The sequence below is a fragment of the Suricata suricatta genome, chromosome 8 (genome assembly GCF_006229205.1).
Source record: "Suricata suricatta isolate VVHF042 chromosome 8, meerkat_22Aug2017_6uvM2_HiC, whole genome shotgun sequence".
NCBI classification, from domain to species: Eukaryota; Metazoa; Chordata; class Mammalia; order Carnivora; family Herpestidae; genus Suricata; species Suricata suricatta.
The window spans coordinates 99,481,481-99,509,171 of record NC_043707.1 but is presented as its reverse complement, the minus strand read 5'-3'; the positions used below and the strand labels follow the sequence as shown (position 1 = coordinate 99,509,171).

Genomic DNA, 27,691 nt, shown 5'->3' with positions numbered 1-27,691 from the left:
AATAAAATTTTGATGGTTTCAGTCCCTCCAACTGAAAATGTAGTGTCATAAAAGGGCATTTCCTGCTAAGTTTCAAAATACAGCCTGTGGGCCACTTCTGAGCAGAAGCATCGAATCGTACTGAGTATTCAATTTATTAACTAAGATAACAGATAGTATCGTGGCAGGAGGAGGGAAGAGCAGTGATCAGCTCACACAATTTGGCTAAGAAAGAAAACAAACAAAAACAATGTAAATAATAAAATAGCTACAGATATTAGTAAAATAAAAATGCAATCCTAAATAACATCTCTTAAATTACTAGAAAAGAAATTACAGATAAAGTTACAGCAAATACAGTCTTCACAGATTTGGGTAACTTTATTTGCATTTTATAGTGATTTTTAAGCCCTATATCCAATGAAACCATTTTTAAATGCTCTATGAGGAATGGAAATTTAGATGTCTATTACCCTTTACTTTAAAAAAGAAAAAAAAGCTTAAATTTCTGAATGAGCAAGATTCACTTTTGCAGGCAGAGGCCCTGCTTCTTCGTGGTCTTCAGCTTTAGATCTAACAACGACAAGAGAAGAAGCTGGATATCTGTTTAACTTTTGTTCATTCATAAATTCCAAGTCACCATAGATACTCAGCTTCTGCAAAAGAAAATCAATGCATATTAGTAATCTGGAGAGTTAAAAGCCTCTCTGAGTACATCTTCAAATAATAATTTAATCTACAGGCATTTGGTAAGACAAAACCAAAACCCCACCGACATCCTCAAGAATGAAGAATGCTTTCACTCAGTGTTATTGATAGTGATTCTGCTCCCAATGGATGGCCCAAGAAAACGTTTCCACATGTCCCGGCTTAAACTACTTAGAGGTACAGCAACTGACTATCAAGAAAAATTGCTCAGGTTTCAATGGAACCAGTGTGGTCAAACCAAGAGCACTGATTCTGGGTATTTAGATATGTCAGATGATCGATTCCTTTAAGATCTTAGCTCTCTGAACGAGTGATCAAATGATGTGGGATAAGTTTTAACTTGACACATTGGAAAAGGATATTGTAAAAAGCTGTGAGTAGAACAAAGAATATACATGAAACACTTTATCATCGAGAGAAAGGTCTTCAGAAATATATAAAAAGCTCCTCAAATCATTACTATCATATTCAAGAAGATACTGCAACAAAAGAATGAAAGCATAAAACAGGATCAATGTAAATATCATAAAAACTAGAGTATAATGAGAATATCTAGGGTCTTTTGAAAGTAGGTTTATTTAGATTAGGTCTATCTCCTAAAGGCAGAAAAGCAAAGTGAAAAGTTTTGACTAAGAAATGGGTGGATTTTGTTAACTCATACAGCAACAAATCTCTGAATCTATCAGCTGAAAATTGAAGTGTGGATACCATTGACAGGGAAATTGACTAGATTACAGAGCAAAACCACCAAGAAGTACTGGACGTTGGAAAGCTACTTTTAAAAGATGCTGAATAAAGAGCACTTTCAAGAGGCTAAGTATCTATGACTACTACTACATGCTTTAGGATGGAGGGTCCAGACCCTGAAAACGGTATGCTCGGTGAAAGAGGTCATTCACAAGAGACCACATTTCAGGCGCCTATGGCTCAGGGTGGTGGTGGTGGTGGTGGTGCTTGGGAGGCAGCAGGAGCGACAAGTCATAAGCACGAGGTATCTTTCTGGAGGGGTGAAAACCTTCTACAAGAGACTGTCACAATGGTTGTTTACTTGAACGTGTTTCCCATGTAGCCTGCTGCCGACGGTTACAACAACTATTCTACAAGGAGGCAGCCCAGTACCTTATACTTTTCCAGTAAGGGAGTATCTTCCAGACAGATTCAGTGGTTGATGGATGGGACATAAATCTGATATGCCGTGGCCTCCTTAAACCCCAGAACTAACAGGCGCTAATTTGCTCTGGGGCACAGCGCGAGAGATGCTTTCACGACTCTAATCAAACGGCATTTAGACCTTGAAGCAGTGACCAGGACCTGTTTCAGGGATCTCAAACATCCACATGGAAGAAGCTACCTAGAACAGGGAGAAAGTGTAAAACGTGTGCAGAGAAATGAGTGGAAGCATATGGACAATCTGTAACCAGGATGTATACTGACTTTCTGACAACGGTGCATTCTCAAATTCCAATTAAATATAAGGGAACAAGAGAGATCTTTTCAAAAGTGTTAACTTGGTAAGTTTACCACCCAAGTACCCTTTATGAAAACAACTACTTAAGAAAGTACTCCAGCAAAATAAAGAGGAATTTAAGAAAGCAAAGCACACAGAAATACAAGAAACAGTAGCAGTTGAGATGATTTAGAAAATGAGAGGAAAGCTAGAACAAAACAGTAAGAGGTTCTATTAAGCAGAGATCTTTGGAAGATTCTCTGTGAAAATATTTTTTTAATTAAAAAAAATGTTTTAATTAGAGAGAAAGAGACAGCGCAAGCAGGGAAAGGTCAGAGAGAGAGGGAGGCACAGAATCCAAAGACAGGCCCCAGGCTCTGAGCTAGCTGTCAGCACAGAGCCCGACATGGGGCTCAAACCCACGCACTATGAGATCATGAACTGTACAGAAGTTAGATGCTCAACCGACTGAGCCACCCAGGCGCCCCTCTCTTGCGAAAATTTTAAGTAATTCAGGTTTACATTTACTTTTATGTGACTCTAGTCACCACTGTATTTGGTTCTACTTTGAATATTTGCAATAATCATATTATAAATGCTGTCTACTGGATTTTAATGTTTTTTAATATTTTTTAAAGTTTTTATTTATTTATTTTGAGAGACAGAGAGAGTATGATCAAGAGAGGGGCAGAGAGAGAGGGAGAAAGGAAAATCCCAAGCAGGCTCCCTGCTGTTGGCAGAGTCTGACGCAAACTCACAAACTGTGAGATCAAGACCTGAGCTGAAATCAAGAGTTGGATGCTTAGCTGACTGAGCCACCTAGGGACCCCTATTTTTATTTTTGAGAGAGAGAGAGAGAGAGAGAGAGAGCGAGAGCACGCGCAAGCAAGTGTGCACACATGTGGGGTGGGGGAGAGGCAGAGAGAGAAGGGGACAGAGGATCTGAAGTAGTCTCTGCACTGACAGGGAGCCTGATGTGGGGTCTACCAACTGTAAGATCATGACCAAAGCCAAAATCGAACACTTAACTGACTGAGCCACTGAGGCGTCTCTGGATTTTAATTTTTTAAACCAGGGGCGCCTGGGTGGCTCAATCGGTTAAGCCTCCGACTTCGGCTCAGGTCATGATCTCACATTCGTGGGTTGAGCCCTGCATCGGGCTCTGTGCTGACAGCTCGGAGCCTGGAGCCTGCTCCGAGTCTGTGCCTCCCTCTCTCTCTCTGCCCCTCCCTGCTCATGCTCTGAATCTCTCTGTCTCAAAAATAAATAAAACATTAAAAATTTTTTTAATTTTTTAAGCCAATCTATTAGAAAAGCATGGAAGGATATATAAATAATTAATATTTACATTTTATTGTCAAGGGTCATGATAACTAATGAAAATTGAGAGAGTATGGGAAGAAAGGAGAAGGTAAGGAAGTTATGAGGAGTTCAACTAAATCACTAAAAGTATACAAAATTTACATTATAAAAATCAGAGCATGAAGGTGAGGTGGGAGATAGTGTAAGTGAACCCAGTTCCTCATTCTTCAGTGGGAAGACCTTCGATAATGTCTAAAGTTGATAAAACAAAAAACAGAAGATAAAATTAAAATAGAAGATCAAAGATCAGAATAAAGTTAAAAAGTGGTAGCTAGTTGGAAAAATTGTTTAAACTATCAACTGGTTTATCTGAGAAGAAAAGAAAGACAATTTAAGTCACATGCATTATTACTTCTACATGTTAAAAAATAAATTAATGAAATGTATTTGAGCTTTAGGCCTGGCTCTGCCACTAACCAGTTACATGGTCTTGGGTAAGTTACTTAAATCTCTAAAGCTCAGTTTCTTAACAGAATTTGCATTTAAAAGCTGTGATACTTAACACTGTTTTCTGATTTTCTGACTCTTATCAGACTTAACACTTCAGAACAGCAAGATTTTCTTTTTTTTTGAGATTAGAAAATAATGCTTATTACAGTTTAAAAATTTTTTTTTTATTTTTAATGTTTTATTTATTTTTGATACAGAGAGAGACAGAGCATGAGAGGGGGAGGGGCAGAGAGAAGGAGACACAGAACCGGAAGCAGGCTCCAGGCTCTGAGCTAGCTGTCGGCACAGAGCCTGACGCGGGGCTCGAACCCACGAACGTGAGATCTGACCTGAGTCGAAGTCGGAGGCTTAACCGACTGAGCCACCCAGGTGCCCCTGTTTTGTTTTTTTTTTTAAAGTTTATTTACTTTTAGAGAAAGCAGAACCAGGGGAGGGGCAGAGAGAGGAAGAATCCCAAGCAGGCTCTGGGCTGACTGGGTAGAGCCTGAGCAGGGCTTGAATTCATGAAACTGAGAGATCATGATCTGAGCTGAAATCAAGAGTCTGACACTGAACTCCCAGGTGCCCCCTTATTACAGTTTAAGACATATTTACTCTAATTCCCAGGACTTGGAAGCCTTTATCATTTCACTTTGTTCCATCTTGATCATAATATTCTCAATTGTATCTCTAGTGCCTTGAATAGAACCTGGCACATATTAAATTACTCACAAATGCATGCGATTTACTGACTTGAATGTTATTATGAGTCTTCTTAAACCCCCCCCTTTTTTTGCATAAAAGTGCATCTTCTTTATTTTGCATACTTTGAATCTTGAACAAAATAAACAAAAAAAAGCCCACAATATACATCCAAACCCAATGTCAAATGTGGGCAGAAATAGGGCGTGAGGCCCTTGGATCCTGCTTTAGAATGATAGGAGAGGAAAAAACCCCTTGGTATCAGCTGAGGGACGCAGGCAGGCCAGAGCCGCTCAGCATTACTAGGAAAGCCATGGGGACACTACTGACGGCACCAGGCCTGCAAGTAGAAACTCCTAATCTACTTCTTCCACAAGAGACGTGTCCTCCCACAAGGGGGAGGATCTCACCGGGTAGAGCAGCACTGGGCTTATGTGCTGCCACTTTATCTGCATCAATGCCCAGGCCGAGCCTGACCACGAGGAGAGGCAGCTGGAGTGGGCCCGGGGAGCCTCAAGTGAGAGGCCAGAAGACAGCAGTGGAGTTTCAAAAATACCAGCACCACCAGGTCCTTGACAGCTTGTCATTCTTATGTGCCTCTGCCTTCTGCTGCAGTGTCTGTGTGATGTGGTGGCCAGTGTTGAGCTCTGGGCGCTTTCTGGCCGTCCCATTGCCCATTGAAGAGTTATTCCAATGTGCCTGGGATACGATCTGTTCCGTGTTAGCTGTCTAAGCGCATTAGTCACAGTGCAGCAGGGTGAAGACATAAGCCTACTGGAAATTGCTATCTTCCTATCCAAGATTTCTTTCATGAGTTTGCAGAGGTTCTCAAACTTGGCCTTATTCTCCTCCACTTTCTTCTTGTCCTCTTTATCCTCAGTAGTGGATGCCCTCCTTGGTAACTGAGATCAAACTGACATCAACTGACATCAAACTCGTTGAGCTGCTGCTGCATGTAGGACATGCCAGGAGGCCTGGTCATCTACCTCGAAGCACCGCTGCCACATCTGCTCCACAAGAGCAGAGTTGACAAGCCACACTTTGTTCTCACCCGTGATGGCACAGATGGACTTCTGGCTCTCCTTCATGTGAGAGACATATTCTGAAAGAGAACTCACCTCACCTCTAGACTGGGAAGTGTGACAGTGCCGCAGCTCAGAAAGGAGTTGCCAATTAGTCGAGTCCTGATGGATTCCAAGTTTTAACTTTTTAGAGATTGGCTCATACAATTTCTTATAATTCTCCTTGTCTCTTGCCAACTCAGAGAATTCAAGGCACTTACTGACAATGTTTTTGCAAATGACCTTCAAGAGTTTGCTCTGCTGCAGCATTCCCCAGGAGATGGTCAGGGCCAGGTACTCAGAGGCAACCACAACCATGGATGGAGCTGAGATACTCGCATATCAGCTCATCACAGCTGTCCATAATGAACAGATGGCAGATGGAGGGTTTGATGTTTTTCTTTTCATTCCTGCTTTCGGAGGTCAAAAGGAGCCCAATGGGGGATGAATAGCAATGCTGACTTCCAACTCATCTTCTAGAGGTTGACTGCCAAGTGGTTTTCCCAGTCATTGGTAAGGCTCTTGTAGAACTCTCCATAGTCCTCCCGGGTGATAGCATCAGGTTCCTGGTCCAAATGGGCTTATTAGTCTTGTTAAGTTCTTCCTGACAAATATATTTCTCCTTAATCTTCTTCGTTTTCTTTTTGTCGTCCTTCCTGTTATCATCCTCCTCATCTGAACCCACATCTTCAGTCTTTGGCTTCTCCTCATTATCCTTATCTTATTCTTTCTCACCTTTCTCTTCCTCTGCCTCGTTATTAGTGATTTCTTTCTCTGTTCCTTCTCCAAACAGAGGGTGATAGCATAACTTATGAATTGTGAGTGCTTCTTCACCACTTCTTTGACCTGCCCCTCCCAAGTACCGTGTCTGGTCTTTAAGGTGGAGGGTCACTTCGGAGCGCAGCCAATGGACTCACCATGGTCAGCATGTACAGGGAAGGAGCCTCCAGCAGAAGGTTCCCAAGCGTACTTACTGCTCATCATCATTGTGCTTTGTGATCACAAGCACTTTCTCTGCTACCAAGGAGGCCAGATAAAAGCCAACACCAAACTGTCCAATCATGGCTGTCTGCACCAGCCTAAAGAGCCTACATTAATGCTTTAGTGCCTAACTTGGCAATGGTTCCCAAATTACTTATGAGGTCAGCTCTGGTTATGCCAACATCTGTGTCCACCAGAGTCAGGGTGCGTTCCTTGGGGTTGGGGATGAAAATTTTCAGCTTTTTAACTTGCAAGGGCCTGTCAGGCTCTCAAAGTGGATCTTGTTCAAAGTATCAGAAGCATTACTGATCAACTCTCGAAAAAAAATTTCTTTGTTGCAATAAAAAGTATTGATAACAAGAAATAAGAATTGGGCAATTTCTGCCTGGAAGGCAAAAGTCTCCACCGTCTCTGCTCCATGGTGCAGCACTTCCTCAGGCATCATAAGAGAGAGAAGCTACAAGCACTACCGACCGGGTGGGCAGGGACTGTATCTAGCTCACACTCTGCAGCAAGGCTGCACGGCAGTTGCTCAAGAGAGCTAAAACCCTTTTTAACTGACCACGTGAAATCAGAGGATTACAATCTTGACAAGTAAGAAAAAATAAAGGAAGCACACAAATGATAACGCCGAACAGCATCTATATCACCATCTGCTGCAATAAGAAATTTCTGCCTGATCTCTAGGAATGAGTAATTCAATACTGCTACAGCCTGTTCTCACACATCAAGCCTGACCTTCCTGACAAGGACCACTATGAACGATGACTCTTTATGTTAAATGGATAGCTCAACAAGAGAAAGCGTCATCCCATGAAATTTCAAAAATGACAAACAATGTGAAAGAATAGGGAAAAAAGTAGACAAAAGAGAATCAAAATCTTTATAAATGACACTGCTTTAAGATCAACCCAACAAAATTTTTGCCAACTCTTTCTAGTCATTGGTAAATGACGAGTACCTACTATGTGCAAAGCAAATGATAAATGAGGAGTACCTGCTATGTGCAAAGCAGGCTAAAGATAAAATTATTACAGAGCTTCCCTAAATAAGAAAAACAAAGCTGCTCATAAATTTCGAAGATCACACTCCTGACCTTTATTACCACCATTTAAAGCTTTGTTTGTAATGACCAAAAATGAAGCTTTTTGTATTTCATGTTTGAGCTCCCAGATACCAGATCAGGACTGAAGAGAGGCTCTCAGCAGGCAGCAGGCTTATCATTTTCGACAAACACACAGGATTATATATGCAAGTAATATTAACAAAATATAAGTAACATTGCTCACACGAGCGTTATACCTGTAGAACTTAAAATGATGTCTCCTGTTACTATGGAGAGGGGACAGAAACAATTTGTGTTTCAATAATAAGATCGATGACAAGGCTTTATGAAAGTAAAGTTTAAAATTTTTTTTTTATTTTTTTAATTATTTATTTATTTTTTATGCAGAGAGAGACAGAGCCTGAGAGGGGGAGTGGCAGAGAGAGGAGGAGACACAGAACCAGAAGCAGGCTCCAGGCTCTGAGCTAGCTGTCAGCACAGAGCCTGATGCGGGGCTCGAACCCACGAACATGAGATCTGACCTGAGCCGAAGCCGGAGGCTTAACCAACTGAGCCACCCAGGCGCCCCGAAAGTAAAGTTTTAAAATAGGTGGCTTTTGGCCAAGAAAACTGAGTAACTTTTCTAATGCTGAGTTTTCAGCTATTTTTACAGTAAATAGAGGAAAAATGACCAGGGAAAGAACATTACACTGCAATATATTTTGAAAATAAGAAACAAAATATTAATAGTATGTATTAAAAATTATGCTGAAAAGAAATCTGCTAAGATGGAAACACCATGATAGTTCTGGATGATGAGTGATTTTTTTTTGGTTTCTTTATATGTACTTGACAAATTTCTACACTAAATATATACAATTTTTATCATGAAAAAACAATAGTTAAAACAATATTATTACCTAGCCAAAGTGTGGTTTTGCATTACAAAGTAAAGCCTAAAGGCAGTGAATCTAAGTGGCTGTTTTCCATTCATTTTTCTAGAAAATCTATTTCCTTAGAAACGTACAGGTCCTTAGAGAAGGTAGCCATAATTCTGATTGTTAAGGATTCGCAGTAGAGTTCAAGAGGGGTGAGAAAGTCACACCCATTTGGCAGGTATCTGGGGGAATGTGACAGCTGCCCCCCGGACTCTGTGCAGGTGCTGATGCCGTAGGTTTTATGATCACAGGGTGTGGGGGTATATGTGGGAACAGCGAGGTGTTTCCCCAAAGAACTTGGAAAACAGGAGAGAGAATTTCTCACAGAATTAAAGCTGTACAATCAAAACAGAGTTTATCAGAGCAGAGACAACATCTGAACAGAAAAGAAGGTCAAGAGTCATCTGAAAGGGAGGGAGAGATGCCCGGGTTTATAAGATACAAGCAAAGCCACAGGGAGAAGCGGTCATCTCACTAAGTCAAATAAGGCGATAAGAGAGGATAAACCAGGAAATGTCCATCTAAGAACTGTTTGGATAAGAGAGAATTTGAGGATCCTGGCGCAAAAACCATGAACCATGTGGTCCGGGTGGGATCAATCTTCCTAGCGTCAAAGAGGGCACATGAGAGATCAGTTCTGAGATGAATCACATAATCAACTCTCCTATTTATGATTTCAGGCTAACTAAAGAAACTTCAGGGCACTGGCTCTGGAGTCAGATTACCTGGGTTCAAATTCTGGTTCTACCACTATGATAAGTGACAGTGGGGAAATTAAACATTCTCTTTTGCAATCCTCCTACCTGGAAAATGGGGATGATAATAGCAGCCATCTCACGGAATTCTGAAAGGACTCCATGTGCCAATTCAGGTAAAACACTTAGAGGGGTGTCTGCGACAAAGTGCTGCTCAACGTCAGTCAGGCCTGGGGACCAGGGTGCGGGTGGTGCCGGACTTACAAAGTGAACTCTGCCTGAGGCCAGCCATTCAGTCCTTCCTGGCAACATCCAGCCCAGTCTCTACAGAATCTTTCTTTTACAAGGGGGAGTCTGGGGAGTAAGGAGGAGCTGTGCTGACATACAAAAAGCAAAGAACGAAGTGCTACAGAGTGGGTGGGGGTCAACAAAGGTTTAGTAATAGAGGTTTGTAGCTTTGTTGTCATGACCGTTTGGAGAGAGAGCATGGGGCAGCTCAAAAGGAGGTAACAGGCCAAGGCGTCCCTATGTTAGATAAGCAATTTCAGTCCTATCAGGAATAATAAATGATTAAAATATGGAACTAAACAAGAACACAAGCAGATAATGTAGCCAGAGGATGTTACTAGTATATTCATATCATAAACAGATGAGTCCTATAGATATTTACCCATTCTCTAATACTTCCACAATTCAAGGTTCTTCCTAATCCTAACTTTATTCATTTTGTTTAACTTCCTAAGTTCTTTTAATCAAATCAGTTCCTTACGTCCTTCACTGATAGCTTATTCTTGCCTGTACTTGGGAAAATCATCCACCTCCTCTCTCTGCTAGTCTGTATCTTACTAGCCATTTTCAGATTTCAGGTCAAGACTCCCATTATCCAAAAGCCCTCTCTGACAATCTCTGCACATAGATTCTGCTTTCCTTAACACTTTATACATTTATTATTTGTGCCACCTTATTAGCCCCGGGAAAGATGTTATGTATACAGGGAAAGAAAACAGAAGTTGCAAGTCAAAAGACATGAGCTGAATTCCAGCCTCAATATTTTCATAGCTGTGCAAACCCAGGAAAGTTACCTAGACTTTGTAAGCCTGTTTACTCATCTATAAAATGGATAAGAACCTGCTCCAGAGTATTGCTAGATATAAAAGATACACGAAGACACTTGGTACATTTTAAATAACCCTACAAATGTTAGTTACTAACATTATCCTGTCCCAGTTTCTAGCTGCTTGTAACACATAGTATCCTAATAAAAAATATGAAATATAATATCATAATCATTACTCGTGTATAACCTTATCTTAAGACCTATTTTTATAGTCTATTCAGATACGACTATTATTGTTCAAGCACCATGCTAGGCACATGCTAACTATTTATTAGATTCTATTTTAATTTCTCTTTCTTCTTTTAAGTCTTTTTCTATTACACTTTGGAGGCACAAGAAAATCAGTTTCTTTCAGTTGGATTTGATGTCAATAGACATTATTATTCTCTATGTAGTTACATAAGTAACTCTTTTCTTCAAAACTAAGTTGAGTCACCAAATTATACCCTTTTCCACAAACAAAAATCCTTTACACAGTTAGGTTTCTTGGGCCAGTTAAATTTTAATTCCAAGGAAGTCATTCTTCCGTCTCTCTCAGGGTCAGATAACACCACACATTAACTCAAAATCAAATACTCCAGCCATGTCGCTTCTAAAGCAGCAATTCTTCCTTAACATCTGGGGCAATTAATTTAAAATTGTAAGTAGTTCTACAAGTCTTCCTTCTTACATATCACCGCAGACACTGGTATCACCAGGTTCTCCTTATGCTCAAAAAAACAGGGAGAGAGACACCTTACTCCAACAGCCAACATATAGGTCACTCTGCTAGCATCACAGAGAACTGGGGACCCCGATTCTTAGGCTCCAAACCTGCCATTTCCATGTGTGCCAACCCCCATCTACGTGATTAAAACCACCTCATCTTCTCTCATTCCATTAATAGAGAGGCCTTGTTTCTCTAGTTAACAAATAACGCATTTAAAACGGTAAATCACATGGCTCAGACTTCAAATGGCCGAAGGGTTAGAATTAAATTTACCTCAGAGGGAACATACTGCTCCACAGCGGTAGCAACAGTTGCACAACAAATCCAGAGCAGTACCATCACCGAGAGGACAAGAGTTGTGGTTAAAATCCACCCGGAGTTACTAAAAAACAAGTTAGTCATGTTAAAATTTCCTCATATAAAAAAAGGCGATTCTTAATAATTAAAGGCAATCAACCTTACATATTTAACAGTTCATGTGCACTACCATAAACCTATTTTTTTTAAACATTTATTTATTGTTGAGATAGAGTGTGAGCAGGGGAGGGGCAGAGAGACAGGGAAACACAGAATCTGAAGCAGACTCCAGGCTCCGAGCTGTCAGCACAGAGCCAGACGCTGGGCTCGAACTCATGAACCAATTTACAAAAGCGCATCTATTAAGAGGCATTCTGTACCCATGATAGCATACCTCAGGAAAAAGATAGTTAAATTTTTCTTATGTTTAAAATATCATAAAGTTGGCCAGTTACAAGAATTAGCAACTGAATTTTTTTTCCATAATTAACCTATTGTTTACCAAATGGTTAAAAAAAAAAAAGTCAAGCTATTGTTAAATATCTAGTAGTCCAGTTCTGAAAAACTGATACTTAAGGCAGGTAGTCTGATTTTCACATCTGTGCTCATCCAATTCTGCCTGATAAAAGGTCTATACTTACACTATAACCCATTTACTTGATGGTTTGCCAACACTTGAACATGCTAAAGAAAAGGTATGCAGTCACTGTCTCCCAGCAAACGAGGTGGACGCTGGAAAGTGCACTGCATCTAAAAGTAGGGAACGCCTACATGCTGGTTTAAGTATACCAATTTAGAAAGATAACAGTAAAAACTATTTTTCATGAAAAAAAGGCACCCACTTTAGATATCCCAGCCCTAACCTGAGTACTAAGGAACTTCCTTCCACGAAATGAGAAGATATTTGATATCTGCATTCCAGGGATGACTAGTTAAGCCAGAAAACTGGGCCTCAGTATAGAATCAATCTGCTGCTTCAATTTCCACAAGAAAACAACCCTTCAGATTCTCAACTCTCTCTGTTCTCTCCTGTCCCCCTTGCCCACCCCCTTGTTCAGACCTCAGACTGGCTTGCAGGGGTTCACACAGCTCTCTAATCTGATCTTCTATCCTCTACGTGGAGGCCTCTTGCTAATACTAAGATTTGATTACCTGCCTGCTCCTGTCTAGTTCCTGTGCACCCGGTTTGGTCAAATCTCTGACTCTCCCGATTCTCCATACAAAGCAATATACTTTATGTATTTAGTAGGAAGCCAGCATAACTGAAAAAAAATTTCAGTTTTTCTGCTACAACTGGCAAAACTCTCTATTCATTATTTAGGACTCATTTCTACCTCCTCTGTCAACCCTCCCTCTGAAGGTACGCTCCCTGAACTCTGTCTAGGAGGGGTGTGTGTGCATGGCGCACAGCAATCCCCCTATTGTTCACGTTGCATGTCTGTCTCTCCCACATTAGACCTGAGAACTCCATAGACGCCGAGGCTGAAATTCTTTAGGTCCCAAGTCCCTAACACAGTTCTTGGCACATAACAGACTCTTTGAGAAGAAATGGTAAGTGAAAAAATGAGTTGGCCTCAATTTCCATTCTAGAAGCTGAGGGTACCTCCATAACAGCTACACAGCACAATAAAAAGCACTCCAGTTAAGAGCCAGATTCTGCTGACTGGCCAGGTGACCTTGCGTGCCATCATGAAAACCTCATGACCCTTTAGAAAAGACAGCGGTGGCAGAGCAGGATGAGTAGAAGATGCAGACTTAGAAAAGCTAGGGAAGAAAGCATTTAAAAAAGACTATTTTTTATTAAAATGTTGAGTACTATTATAATTCACGTTTGTGTACAGAAACTTCTAGGCACTAAAATTCTAGCTATAAAGTTACTTATTTCCTAAATTAAACATTTACGAAATTACTTCTAAATGTTAGATTTAAAGAACAAACATAAAATATAATGACAAAATGCTAAAGGGTAATAAGTCACCAATAAGCTGCAGGTAGTACATTATTGAGAATAAACTGTAACTCAAGATTAGGTGATTACTTAGGTTTCATAAGACAGCAAACTACAACAAAGATCCTAAATATTAGAGAGAGGAAAAAAATGCCCATATTCTGCCAAGGTCAAAAGTAGGTTTAGAAATGAAAGGAAGGGAAAATTTAAAGTTAAATCTTCATTTTGTTATCCAGTCTTTAAAGAATTTGGTATAAGGTATTAATTGTTAGGTGCCTAATAATCCTACTGATACATGATAAAACCTGTGGAGAAGCTACTTCTATTGTAAGAAATGACGGGAAGTGGGCGGTTGGGACTCCTGCATGTTGCGCTTGAGACAGACCGGTGTGCCTGGGCGTGCGCACTGTGAGGGCGGGCGGCGGCTTACCACCTTCCCTCCAGTGCCTGGCCTGCTGTCTGACACAGCACATAATCATCAGTAAGTGCTAAGGGCCACTGTCTTTCTCTTCGTTTTTTGGGAGGGGTGAACGTGGGTATAGGGGGAGAGCTCCTATCAGAACTCTTTGGAGCAGAGACATATTTTGATAAAACCCTCCTCACCTACAGAAGGCTTCATATTCCTTCCTAGGAGAGCATAAGGTCCCCATTACTCCCACCTGCCCACTTTCTCGTGCCATCTTTAAGGATCCTTAGCACAGGGCTGACATTCGTTAGTACAGAACCCAAAGACCTCCTTAATCTACACCCCTTATCTACTTTCACTAGCCTGTGTGGCCATGTAGATAAAAACAAAAATCCAACCCCAAACCGTTCAGACATACTTTAAAGCTTATTTTAAACGTCTGGAGAAGCACATTTCTTAACATAAATCAAGGAATCTTAACAAGAACAAAAATGCTTTGGTACCGTGAAAAAAAAAAACCGTTTGGGTTTTATTACAGTAGTGTATCACCTTTTAAACAAACTAAAATATCCAAAAGTTCAAGTTTGGTAGGAAAAGGATTTAAAAACGTTTTTTGGTTTTTGGTTTTATTTTTTTCTTACTTTTGAGCAGCGTATATAATTTTATTTTTGCACATTTTATTTATTTATTTTGAGAGAGAAGGAGAGTGTGTGCACACATGCATGAGCAGGGGAGGGGCAGAGACAGAGGGACAGAAAATCCCAAGCAGGCTCTGTGCTGTCAGTGCAGAGTCCAATGTGGGGCTCGATCTCACAAACCATGAGATCATGCCCTGAGCTGAAATCAAGAATCAGACGCTTAACTGACTAAGCCCTCAGGTATCCTTAATATAACTTTAATATAATAAAAAGGACTGCTTCTCTGATACAAGCCAGATTTTATCTCCTATACATATAAATAAACAGGAATACATACAGAGAGAGACATCTTAAAAAGCCATCACTTTCTCCATCTTCAAGATAGTTCCTATGTGTTTGTGAACTTCTCATTTGCAGATCTGCTGAAATAAGGTACAATTTATGATATCCTATATCCCAAAAGCTAGTTTCAGATGACTATTCCTAGATATACTCACTGGACAAACACCCAGTTGCTTTTGTAAGTGTAATCTAATACACTGATAATGAATGCAAGTTCCTCTGCCACATTAAAAACCAAATGGATATTCACCACATTATGGATTTCCAATTTTTTTTCAAATTCTTATTGACATTGCTTTCTAATTACATTGTTTAATTCTAATCACAAAATAATAAGAAAGTTAATTAAATCAGTATCTACAATAAGGTAAGAGCTAATACATTTTAAAAGGTGAGCTTAGCTTTAGGTGGATGTTTTATATTCCTATAAGTTAAAAATTATTTCTAGTACATAAGTAAACAGAACAGGAACTCACATTTTCGGGGTAGTTTCACTATTTGGTTAGCATATTAGGAAATATCAGAATATCTTACTAGTTCATAGTCAAAATATCCTTCAAAGCAAATGACACGTTTTTATATTATTGGTTCTTAAAGTGTGATTCCCTGAGCAGCACCATCAACAAAATCTGGGAACTTGTTAGGAATGCAAATCTTCGGGTCCTCTCCCAGATCTAGTAAACTGGAAACTCGGGAAGTGGGGCTCAGAAATCTGTTCTAACAAGCTCTCCAGATCCTGATACAATCTAAAGTTTGAGAACCACTGTTTAGGAATTACTTGTTCACTTCCTATTAGGGTAAGAATAATCATACAACCTATTCCAGACCACACCCAGACCTGCTAATGCTGTTATCCCAAGCTACTGGAAATAAAACTTACAGGACATTTTGCTTAGTGACGGTTCTTTCAAATCTGTAGGTTCCTGCTCCAACTGTGGTGCATACTGGATTTCTGGCTTAGACTAAAATGATAATGAAAGCAATTAAGCCATTTGTCCTTCTTATGCTTTTCTTAGTAACAAGTTCTATAACACATCATCTGTATAAACATTCGAATTGAGAAAAAGTAACAGAAGTATGGTATAAAAAATAAAACACATTAACCACAATATATTTTAATTGCACTTCCTAAACATCAGATCCAGTGCCTTGCAAAGAAACAGATTTCTCGCATCGTCAAGTATTTAGTCAGTTTAACTTTCTGACAACATTAAAAAAATTAAAAAGCAGGGACAAATGACAACATACTGCATTAAATATCATACCCTGCAAAAATGAGTTCTAATTCTAGTTGAAAAAAGAATAATTTAGCAGACTGCTGAAATTTCGGGCTAAACACGTATTATCTCTATTTTGCTCATCTGAAACATTCCATTCTTCCCTCAGTATGAGTAATTCATACATTATAGCTAAATACTCCATACTGAATACCCTCTATGTAGCACAGACCCTCTGGAGTAGGCGTTTCTCCATTCTAGTTATACTCAAGTTGATACAAAGAGAGAACAAAGCTAATCTCATATCTAATCAGGAATGAATAAGGGCTCCATGCTCAGATTCAACTCAAACTTTGAGCTAATTAGCTTTAGGACACAGAACTTATTCACGAATTTAAAGAGTACAAAGTCCTTCTGGATTTAACTTATTACCAAATTATGTATAGAAGACCCAAGACTCAGGATAGTGCTAAGAACCACATACTAGCCACTAGCCACTCTATTAGCAATATTAAAAGGTTTACGTTGATTATTCCCTGGGATAAAGTGCCACAACATAGTCTGTGGTACAGCTGAGGAATTTAACTACCAAATTAAGAGGAAGATAGCACGGCAGGGTGAGATATGTGCCTGGGAGAGAAAGTGACCTGTCTGAAGCCTAATTCTGTTACTTACTGGCAGGGTGATCTTAAAAAATTAGACTCTCAATTTCCTCATCAATAACATAGGGATCAGACAACCTCCTGAAGGTATGCAAAGATTTGAGATAATGTATGTAAATGCCTGGTACCTAAGAATCTTCGAGAAAAGCAGATATGATCACCACCTCACATGGTAAATAATGAAGTAGAAGAAAAGTTACTTCTCTAGGAGGCAATATATTTCTTCAACAAACTCTTACAAGAAGTATGAGAAAAAGTACTTTTTATAAAAAGCTAAAAATTACATCATATTGCTTTTAATATCTATATGCGATATATATACATGCCATTATTTAAAGAATATTATTCTTATCTCTCATATCTAGTGGTTTCCTTTCATCATTAACACAATGAAATTTAGACGACTCAGAATTCTTCTTAGATAAGGATCAACGGGGCTTCCATAGGCTTCCAGTGGGCAGAGGGAAGAGTAAGTCACACGGTGTCCCGATGCCCAATGTTTTAAGGGAGGCCAAATTAGTAATTATTATTTGATGATGTATATGGCTCTATGCCAAGACATTCATTTAAAACATGCACATTTACTGTTGTCAGTATTTAGATGAGTCGATGGAGCACAGTCATTACCTGGAATATCACGATTTTTCCATCATCAGCTTGAAGATAAAAAGTCCATGAAGAGGTTATAAAGCTCTGTGCAGAGTCCATCATGTCACTCCAGAATGACCTTACCAGAGTTAGAGGGAAGAGTAGATGCATTTTTGGCATCAGGGACATGAGCTTAAAAAAAAAATTGTAAGAAATACATTATTTTTATATATGTATATTCAAGAGAACAAACTTAAGATTCCTCAAATCCTGAGACAGAGAATAAAAAGTCAAGTGATTCTACCATAATCACCAGTTTTAAACTATGCAAATTAACTGTGATAAAGCTTAAGATCCCAGGGTACTTTAATTTGCCACCAAACACACATATAAACTACCTGTCACCTCGATCAGGCTTCCGAATCAGGTCAGGAGAGACAAATTATACCGTCCTCATCTTTGATGTTTTCATGAAAAATAAATTATTCTAGGGGCACCTGGGTGGTTCAGTCAGTTAAGCATCTAACTTCTGCTCAGGTCATCATCTCACTGTTTGTGAGTTTGAGCCCTGCATCAGGCTCTGTGCTGACAGCTCAGAGCTTGGAGCCTGCTTCAGACTCTGTCTCCTCCTCTCTCTCTGCCCCTCTCTCATGCTCACATGCATGCTCTCTCTCTCTCTCAAAATTAAATGAACACTAAAATATTTTTAAATAAATCATTCTAGGGGCGCCTGGGTGGCTCAGTCCGTTAAGCGTCCAGCTTCAGCTCAGGTCATGATCTCACGGTTCGTGGGTTTGAGCCCCGCATCAGGCTCTGTGCTGACAGCTAGCTCAGAGTCTGGAGTCTGTTTTGGATTCTGTGTCTCCCTCTCTCTCTGACCCTCCCCTGCTTGTACTCTCTCTCTCTATCACAAATAAATTAAAAAAAAACATTAAAATTTTTTTAAAAAATAAAAATAACAATACATCATTCTATAATGAACACTGAGAAAAGGGGAAAGGAAAAAAATCAATCAAAAGAATATATGCATAAAACGTGAGACATCTGATAATAGGGCAGGGTGAAGGGAGTATATATATTTCAGCGACTAATACATAAGCTACAATTCTGACTTCTTCACTTATTTAGCAGTAGTGGGCCCCTCTAGAGCACAAGGAGGGATACCATTTGCTGAACTCTAGAGATAGCTTTGGCTCTGCTGTATTTCAAAAGAGAGGCATTATGGGGTAATATATCAGTTTTTAGAATCAAAAGGTCTATATTCATGATCCAATTTCCCCAGGAATAGCTGTGAAATCTTTCATTAATTCACCAAACAAGTATTCACTGAGGTTATAAATTTTAGGGTATCAGGGACCATGTATATTTTATTCATCAATGTATATCTGTGTTTAATCTGTGTAATCTATATAGGTCAGAGGTTAAAAACAGGGTAATACAGGTGTATGAAGAGAGACACCTAACCCAAACCACAGTAAGACGTGGTTAAGAAGGCTTCACAGAGGAAATGACACCTGTTCTAAATCCAGGGGATTCAACAGAAGTATTCAATAGAAGTATTCAATAGAAGAATGGGGAGTAGAAGGAACACAGCATGTAATAACTCTTCATACTATAAAAATTATGAACTGTTCACTATGTATACAATTAAGGGGGGAAAACATGACTCTGAAAAATTAGAAAACATGTTTAACATTACTCATAACAAGAATAACATAAATTTAAACTACATTAAAAGTGGTACATTGTCAGAAGCTGGGGAAGGAGGAAAGGAATGGGTATGGGATTTCTTTTGGGGGTGATAAAAATGCTTGGAATTAGATAGTGATGATGGTTGTATAACTTTGTGAATATACTAACTGTGAATTGAATACTTTAGAAGGGGAATTTTATAGTATGTGAATTATATCTTAAGTTTAAAAATTGGTAAAATTCCACAAAGAGCCTTTTTGTTCTATTTCTCAAAATTAAAAATACAGATACCTCTTACTCAGCAATTTGACTGATTTTATTCTACAGATATAAATGTGCAAAGTAGGCAACATCGCTCATAAATAAAAAGATTAGAAACAACATAGATTTCCAAATAAGAGATTCCTTAACTGACATATCCATACAATGGATTATGCCCTAAAAAAAAAAATGAGTAGACATTCTTTATGTATACTGTATTATAAAAAAAGAAAGAACATATGTGTCCTTGTATATGCATAAAACACCTTTGTCTTGGTAACACCTGTTACATTTATGGAGAAAAACTGAATGGTTCATACAGGGGTATGAAATTTCTTACTACCTACTCTTTTTACCTTTTGAGTTCTTTACCAAGTGACTGTATTTCCTATGAACAAATTTTTCCCAGTATGTTTGGAGGACAGAGTATGAGGGGTGGGGAAAAGAGTTGACATAAGAGATGTAATCAGGAGCCAGGCTGTGAGAAGTGGTTTGGACTTCATCCTGTATGTAATGGGAGGTACTGGTACTCAAGAATATACAAGAGGAGAATAACATGATGAGATCTCCATTTAGAAAATAAATACCTGAACACAGACTAAAGGATGGACTAGAAGGGGATAAAGTGGGAAAATAATTTGGAAGTTTAGTAATACAGATGAGAAATGATAATGATTTAAGTAGGGAAGTAAGGCAATGACAGTTGGGGTGGAAAAAGGTGACTCTGAACTATCAACTTCTCTGAGCCTCAGTTTTTCCATATGCAAAATGGGGATAATATCATCACTGGATCAAGAGAAAAGACAAAAGAGATTATGGATGTGAATGGAACTTTTAACAGTAAAGCATTATACAAAAGTAATTATGCTGTCAAGTTTTCTATTTGCAAACATATCATTTGTTTGCTGAAAACTAATTATAAAATATAACACTAAAATAGTATCAAGTGGGCGATAAACATTTCAATACAAGTCAGTGCAATTTAAGCAGGCAATTCTGAAAGGCAGTATTGTTTCATACTTGTTCTTGTCTCAGTTCAGCGAATGGCAGCTGATTCTGGCAACCAAGATGGCAAGCATATTGCTCATCAGATTGGGAATATGCTTCTGTACATGCTGTAAGAGAAAAACAGTCAAGTTACAAGGAAAAAGAGAAAGGAAAGGAGAAAAGGAGAAAGAGAGAAGGAAAGAAAAGGGGGAATGATAGAAAAGAAGGGACTTGGCATTTCACATAAAAATTTCTTATACTTAAAAAGCATGTTGTCAATATGAATTTCAAATCTGGTAATAGTAATAGTATTTGGTACTAGTATTATTACTAGCAATAGCAGTATTTGGTAACAGTTTATCTTTAATAAACCCCATATCTTCTACCTCCCACATGTCAGATGTTTTGGGTATAAATCTACTGATTACACACTCAGGCTCAGGCTATACACTAACATTCATAATAAAGGACTCCTCACAGCTAAGGTTTGTGAAGTGGAAAAAGCACTGCTCTGGCATCCTGAAGTTTTGGCTCCATAGACACTTGGCTGTGTATGTGACCTGGGTTACGCTGCTTAACCTCTCCAACTATTGATTTCTCTAGGTTCAAAAGGGAAATAGCATCACTTAATTCATGGAGTTGAACAAAACAATACATTTTAATGGTTTTCACAAATGTATGATATTACTGTTAAGAATTAGATTGCTTTGCTGAGAATCAAGGGTATTCCCATGGCAAGGAAAAATAAAACAAAACAATGAGCCTAATACCCTGAATTCTGAGAAACTGAACTTAAAAAAATGCTCTACAGTAGGATTCTAAAGTTGAAATGGGTATATACCCTCTCGTTTAGCTCACTAGCCATTTGTTTCCTGTGATATAGAACACTTCACCACTCTAAAGATCTTATATTTCTTTCCAACCTAGTCATGAATTTGTGATATACTCCTCAAAGGTGCTAGATAATAAACTTAACATAAAGATGGCCAGTTAGGAGACTGAGCCATAAAATGTAAGGTTATGATGTCAAAGAGACTGGATAGGAGTCCTGGCATAATCAGAGGGAGAAGAGAGGTACCTCCTGCTACACTGAGTAAATAGCATAACATAATGAATGGAGAAAATTCCATTACAGTTCTTTAAAAAGTTAAATGTCAATTTTGTCTCGATTACAGGTTTCTTTTATTAAACACATCTCTTTCAGCAAAAGGTAAAAACAGTGGTTTAAGAGATGACAAAGACTTTGGTCACTTCTTTTATCGGCATGACCCACAAAGAATACACTATTAAATAGTGAGTCAAAGGCTCGATTCAGTAAAAACAAAACAAAACAAACAAACAAAAAAACTTGGAGCTAAATCAACTGGCCTATGATTGAAAAGCTTTGGAAAATTATACTATCTGCTGAAAAGGGAGTGATGAGTTATGAGAAGGGTAATTACTACTGCATTTCAACCAAATGCTTGATTAAACAAAGGTGTCCTAGCCATAGTACAAAATAAATATTGTCTAAACAGAAGCATCTCCTACTTTTTGGAAGTTCATACCTATTTTTGCTACCCAAAAGAAATCAAGAGAGGATTCGTGCTTTTAAAAAAAGAAAGTGAGAAAGGCAGTCAGTGTGGGTTCCGCAGGGAGCCACCACGGAGGCAGCACACAGGCGGCAAGAGCGGCACCACCCACCTCCTTCTTGGGAACTACGCTCAGCATCTCAGCGTCAAGCCTCCATGGCTTTGAACTGCGTGAGCATCTGTGTTTTATCTCGTTTAATTTTGTGCATCCGTTAGCAAGACGTGCCCTAAAGTATCGGAAAAGCCTAAGAGAGGTTATTTTTTGGGTCTAAGAGCACTCAAAAAATTTCCACGTAAATTAACGGTGACTGCTTTGCTTTATGCCATTTTGGCTTATGAAAGGTTTCATAGGAATGCTCTACTTTCATACAGTGGGGAATCCGACAGATGAAATTTAAAGCCCATGAAATTTCTAGCAGCTGCTGCTAAAATTATGACTTCATAATAATTAAAATATGCAAGAAATTAGTTTAAACAATATGCTTGTCATTTTCTGAGGAAAGTCCATAAAGAGCATAACATAACCCAAAGAGGGCACAATGTTATATACTGCTGGTATCATTAGCTTAGCATCTTACCAGATTCACATTCCATTTTGGTCCGATTTAAATCAATTCCATCATCCACAAACTGACAAATTGAAAACAGCCTGCAACCTCTCTGACATGCGTACAATTCCTCTTCCTAGGGAGTTCAAGAAGAAGGAGGATTACCAAAAAGAAACCAGTATTTTTCTCTCAGGGAAAAGAAGGTCAAAAAGAAAGCAAAGTTAGTAGAGTTTATTATAAACGGTCCAATAAAATTTTATAACTGAAAGAAAGAAATATGATAGGGGCCAGGTAATGACCAAGACCTTTGCCATATAAGGAGGTTTTAGTTTTTTATTTTAAAACTGATAGCCCCCCAAAAAAAGCCTCATGGGTAAAAGTATCACCCTTTTCCAATATTCCAAGGTCACATTTTATGAAGAAAAAATTGAAAATAAAAACAACAGTGACGTCATCAGAAATTTAGCAGAGGTGGAAATGAGCGAGCAAGTACCTTAGGATGAACAGCACACTTCTGCCACATAAATATTTATACAAGTCATTGGGCTTCTCAGGAAAAAGTACTATGACTGGCTTCACATAGCAAATAGCGTCATAAAGGCCCCCACAAAGTGAGGCACACATCTACAGAAATGCTTAATGAGAGGCTTATTTAAACTTGCCTTACTTTAGCTGAGAACACAAACAAGAACAACAGTGTGGCATATGAGAAAGTCAGGGTCAGCCAGACCCGGATGAAAATCTTCTGAGCGAGTGATGCTGCACAACTTACTTCACCTACCTAAATCTCCGTTTTCTCAACACTAAAGGGGATCATAGCTAGAAGTTATCTCCAAACTCCTCAACAATGCTGGAAGACAGCTATTCCTAGAACAGTGCCTGGGACACAAATGGGGCTCAGTAAATGGTAGTAGTGTTAATCATAAAAGATGTTTAAAACAACAGACATCATTGTATACCTATGGGAGCTCAGGATAGGGTCGATTCTTCATTACCAGAAAATGTTAACTGCTTCATAAGACTAATGACCATGTCTTCAATAGGCTTTTCTTAGATGAAATATATACAATATTTGAAACAAACCAGTACATGTGGGGGAGCCCCCTCAACTTACTGTGTGATCCACTGTGTACAAATTGGCAGGCACCTAATAAGGAAGCAAACAGCATGTGCATACACCAGTTAGCAACCAATCAACACAAGGTATGCATTTCTTTCCAGCAGAAGGATCAGTAGTAACATTGTATGTGGCAGCAAAAATCCATTAAGAAGAGATGGCTGCAGTCAAACATTAAACAGCTGTTATCAGACAACTTTGAAGGTAGCGTATATTTGGACCTCAGTTCTAGCTGCATTGACTGTTAAGGTGAAACTGAAATAACTTTAACAATTAAGATAAATTTCATACCTGAGTAGCTTTTACAGCTTTGGAAAACGGAAGATTTCTCTTATGTATTTGGAGTATATGTTTTCTTATATTGCACAGAGGAAGCTTGAGCTCATTAGTAGGAGCTACTGCATGCCAATTCACTTTCAGGTATGTTTTCTTTTGTTAAACCAAGCCAATAAGCCCTCCAGTCCCATTTTCAAAAGCGAGTATGGCAGGATGAAAAGAGCCAGGGTCCAAGAATCAGCCCTGGTTTGAAGCTCAGCCTCACTACTTACTCTGTACAACCTTGGGAAAGTGACAGTCTTGCTCACAGCCTCAGTTTCCTTGGTTGTAAGCTGGGGACAATACTCTTGAGGATTATACCTTTTATATCCACAATATCCTGAATATATGAATACTATGCTATACTATCTAATAAACAGACGTAACAATAATATATTCAGTGGGCACCCACAATGTGCCAGGCACCACGCTAACACTTAAGGTATTATACAATGCCCAGCACAGAGTAGGTACTCAATTGGTAGCTATTAAGAATCACATCCTTATTCCGACCAAGTATTTCATGTACTTGATAACATTACTATTCTAAGTAAATATTTCATCCTCTATGTATCTCAAATTATTGGCAAGCTTATCTAAAATGTATCTCCTCTGATTTAGAGCACAAGGAAATGGCGTTCTCCACCAAAATAAATACTAGCTAAGTAATTAGAAGGTACTTCCGTGATACTATCTATAAATATACACATTTTCTTTCCCTGAGCTAAGTCAAGCTAACTATTCTCATTATTCAGCACCACTGATACAATATGTACCAAATGGGTTTTATGACATATAACAGAAGAAATAACTACCTGTTGTCATATGTTGGGCACTGTGATAAGAGTGCCACATGCATTATCTTTAATCATCACACCAGCTCTGCTAGGCGTAAGGGTGTTTTGTTTTTGTTTTTGTTTTGTTATTTACAGCTGACAAAATGAAGTCATGAGAAGTGAAATGATCATCAAAGACACACAAATAGTAAAAGTGGAGCTGGGAATGGAACCCAGGTTTGTATGGTTCCAGAGCTCCCACTCTGTTTAAAAATGACCCGGCTGCAGGGGATGCCTGGGTGACTCAGTCGGTTAAGCATCCCACTTCGGCTCAGATCACAATCTCACAGTTCATGAGTTCAAGCCCTGGGTCAGGCTCTGTGCCGACAGCTCAGAGCCTGGAGCCTGTTTCAGATTCTCTCTCTCTCTCTCTCTCTCTCTCTCTTTCTCTCTCTCTCTCAAAAATAAATAAACGTTAAACAAACAAACAAAAATGACCAGGCTGGTTCTAATTAGCTTTGTTGTTAACATAACATAGATCTCTCCTATTTGGACCCAAATTACACAATTGCACTTTTGAGGAAAGTTAAATGGTAACTATATAGTAATTTTAAAATAATTACTTAGAAACAGGTAAAGTATTTTAGTTTCTTGCAACAAAAAATTCTGAAAAAGAGTCATTAAAATGCCTCTTCCAGTTGCAAATAGCAGACTGAAAGGCTATGTGAGCTTCTAAATTCATCTAATTTCTTTTAATACACATGGCTTTTTCCTGAACTGCAAAGCACAAAAATTCAGAGGGCCATCAGAAATCAGTGAAATAAGTAAATTAAAAAAATTAATATAACTTTATTAATAGAAGGCAGCACATTGTAGCCAGTTTTGGGACTGAATTCCTATTACTACAGTACTTCTCGGCTATGTGACCTTAGGCAAGTCACTTAACCTTTCAGGGCCTCGACTGTAAAATCCTACTTTGCATACCTGTTCGAATTAGAGATAATGGGCATAATTCTCATCACATTGGCTAACAGAGAGTAGGCAGTGAATAAATTTTAAGTTCATCTAACATACAGGGGAGCCAAATGACTTAGAGTTCCTGGTGAGAAAAGCTTTAACGAATAAGCAAAAATGACTTATAGATATCACAGCAATTGTTAGAAATTGTTCTGAAGTTTCCAGAAATGTTTATATTATTTAATTAGCCTCCCAGCGTTCTGGGTCACGCTACAAGTTTGCAAGGAAAATCTCAAAAAGGAGGAAAAAACACAACCAAACACTAGGTTACAAAATAAGTCTCTGCCCAATGCCAGGCCAAATCAGTATTAGTGAGTTTCCTCCTACAATCTTAATGGAGGTTTATACAGCAGAGAAGAAAGTAGTGCATTTAGGGGCAGTTCACACTGATTTAAGCCTGGAAGTCAGAATTTCTCCTTTCTCTCTTGATTGCTATAGGAGTGTCTGATTGAAAACTTTAGGATAATCTCTCCTACACTTTTTCTTGAAAACCGGTCATCCTCATGCAGTGTTAAAACCCTGCAGTAAACAGACATAGGGGAAGTGAAAGCATTGAGAGCTTTTCATTTCAAAGACCTGAAAGTATTTGCCAATAAGGAACATCCTAAACTTCATGAGCCCTGTCCTCATGGTCACTTGGGTTTGAGAGAGCAAACAAGGCTAGCCACATGGTTAAGCCAACAGCACAGAGGAGAGTAAGGGAAAACAAGGAGAAAAAGACCAGTAACATGAGCAAAAGCGCTTATAAAAAAAGCAGTGAAGGGAGGGGAGCATATACTGAAAATTATATATGGGAAAGGGTGGGGAGTCACCAAGCAGTTGACAAGGTTGAGTAAAGAGAGTTCCTAAACTGAAAAAACAAAAAACCTGAGGAGTAGAATGGAATTAAATGAAAGACATCACCCACGGGTGTACACGGAGTGAAAGCTGGGGGTCACCCCCCACCCCCCACCTCCAGGGGTAGTCTCATTTCTATACCCGCTCCACAAATTCCCTCTTGTCTTCTGCACTGAACGCTTAGGTTCTTTGAAGGCAGCAACCTTACTGCTGCTTCTCTAAGCCATCCCAAGCCCTGGTGGCAGCGTCTTGCACACAGTAATTCAACCCAAGCAGAAAGCCCTTCCTGGGCGTCTCACAACTCCTAGGGCTGACTTAATACGTTTCATACCACAGTGGAATCGTCTACTTGTCTGACTACCAGAACAGACTGTGTGCTCCCAGCCTAGAGAAGCGCTCGGTAAACATGGGTTATGAACTAGTCTTTTGTTTGCCTATCTGCTCCTGCCCCCTGCCCCCGGCCGTCCCTTAACGTTCCTTGAAGGTGAAGACCCTGCATTAATCATCCATATTCTCCTCCTCTCAGCCGCCCCGCAGGCTCCCAGAAGAGATGATGTCTTTCTCATCTTTGTGTCCCCCGCCCCCCAGCCTATATTACACAGTAGATGCACCACAAACTTCCCGTAATTACAGCAGGAGCGGGGTGTGGGGGAGAATTAGGGTAGAAAACAGGTGGGAGATAGCGGTTGAAGGGTGTGGGTTCGACACCCAGGTTCCCAGAGCTGACAGGCGGGAGAGCAGAGATGGGCGACCAGGAGGGGGTGGTAGCCCGGTTCGGACGGGCCCTACCTTGGGGTAGGTATGCAAGGGGAAGGTCAACTGACAGGCCCGGTGACAAGACGCCGTATCACCCAAGATCGAGTCAAACGCTTCGGCCGAAGCGGTCCCCGAGCCTCCGGCCAGGGCCATGGTCAGCAGCAGCAGCGGCGGGAGCCCCAGTCGGGCCCTGACCCAGAGGCTCCCCTTCGACGCCGCCATTTTGTTTCCCTCTGTCACAGCAGCTCAGCTTGTTGCTGTTTTCTTTTCAGGGTTTCCTCCGCCTTCCGGGGCCAGCCCCTTCCCCGCCCCTCGGGCCGCCGCTTCCGCCTCCGCCGGCTCCTCAGCTCCGCCCCGAGCCCCTCTCCCCCGCCCCGAAACTGCCGCCTCCCGCCCCACCTCCGGGTCTACGAACTTCTCTTAGGTTGGCCACAAGAGATGGCTCCAACCATCGCGAGTATTAGAGCGACCCGGCATCTCCTGACGCCCTCCCTCCGCGCGATACGCTGGGGCGTGTAGTTCTCTGCTGACTGGCAGTGCAGG

The 27,691-nt window shown here is 39.8% G+C and overlaps 1 protein-coding gene and 1 pseudogene across 4 annotated transcripts; both read right to left on the bottom strand.

Moving 5' to 3' along the window:
* Positions 1-115: 115 nt before the first annotated feature.
* On the bottom strand, positions 116-27,438 carry TMEM59 (transmembrane protein 59). Of its 4 annotated transcripts, none has more exons than XM_029949822.1 (9): positions 27,182-27,438; positions 23,445-23,477; positions 22,361-22,466; positions 20,245-20,339; positions 17,311-17,463; positions 15,685-15,766; positions 14,800-14,884; positions 11,447-11,555; positions 116-635 (listed from the first exon to the last, which is right to left on the bottom strand). In XM_029949822.1, the coding sequence occupies exons 1-9, from the start codon at positions 27,368-27,370 to the stop codon at positions 480-482; spliced, it is 1,008 nt and encodes a 335-aa protein (XP_029805682.1). In that variant the 5' UTR covers positions 27,371-27,438; the 3' UTR covers positions 116-479. The 4 variants fall into 4 exon arrangements, with proteins under 4 accessions (XP_029805682.1, XP_029805683.1, XP_029805684.1 ...); XM_029949823.1 differs by having other exon boundaries at positions 14,800-14,881; positions 27,182-27,437; XM_029949824.1 differs by lacking the exon at positions 23,445-23,477 and having other exon boundaries at positions 27,182-27,437.
* Positions 4,457-8,135, bottom strand: LOC115300185 (annotated as a pseudogene).
* Positions 27,439-27,691: the final 253 nt, after the last annotated feature.

Bases quoted from the DNA above. Each gene is read 5' to 3' on its own strand.
- TMEM59 (XM_029949822.1), bottom strand. From the start codon at position 27,370: ATGGCGGCGTCGAAGGGGAGCCTCTGGGTCAGGGCCCGACTGGGGCTC. The intron at 20,340-22,360 runs GTAAGATGCTAA...TTTCTCTTACAG, and splicing joins CAAAATGGAATGTGAATCTG to CATGTACAGAAGCATATTCC. The intron at 636-11,446 runs GTAAATTTAATT...TTTCTTTTGCAG, and splicing joins AGCAGTATGTTCCCTCTGAG to AAGCTGAGTATCTATGGTGA.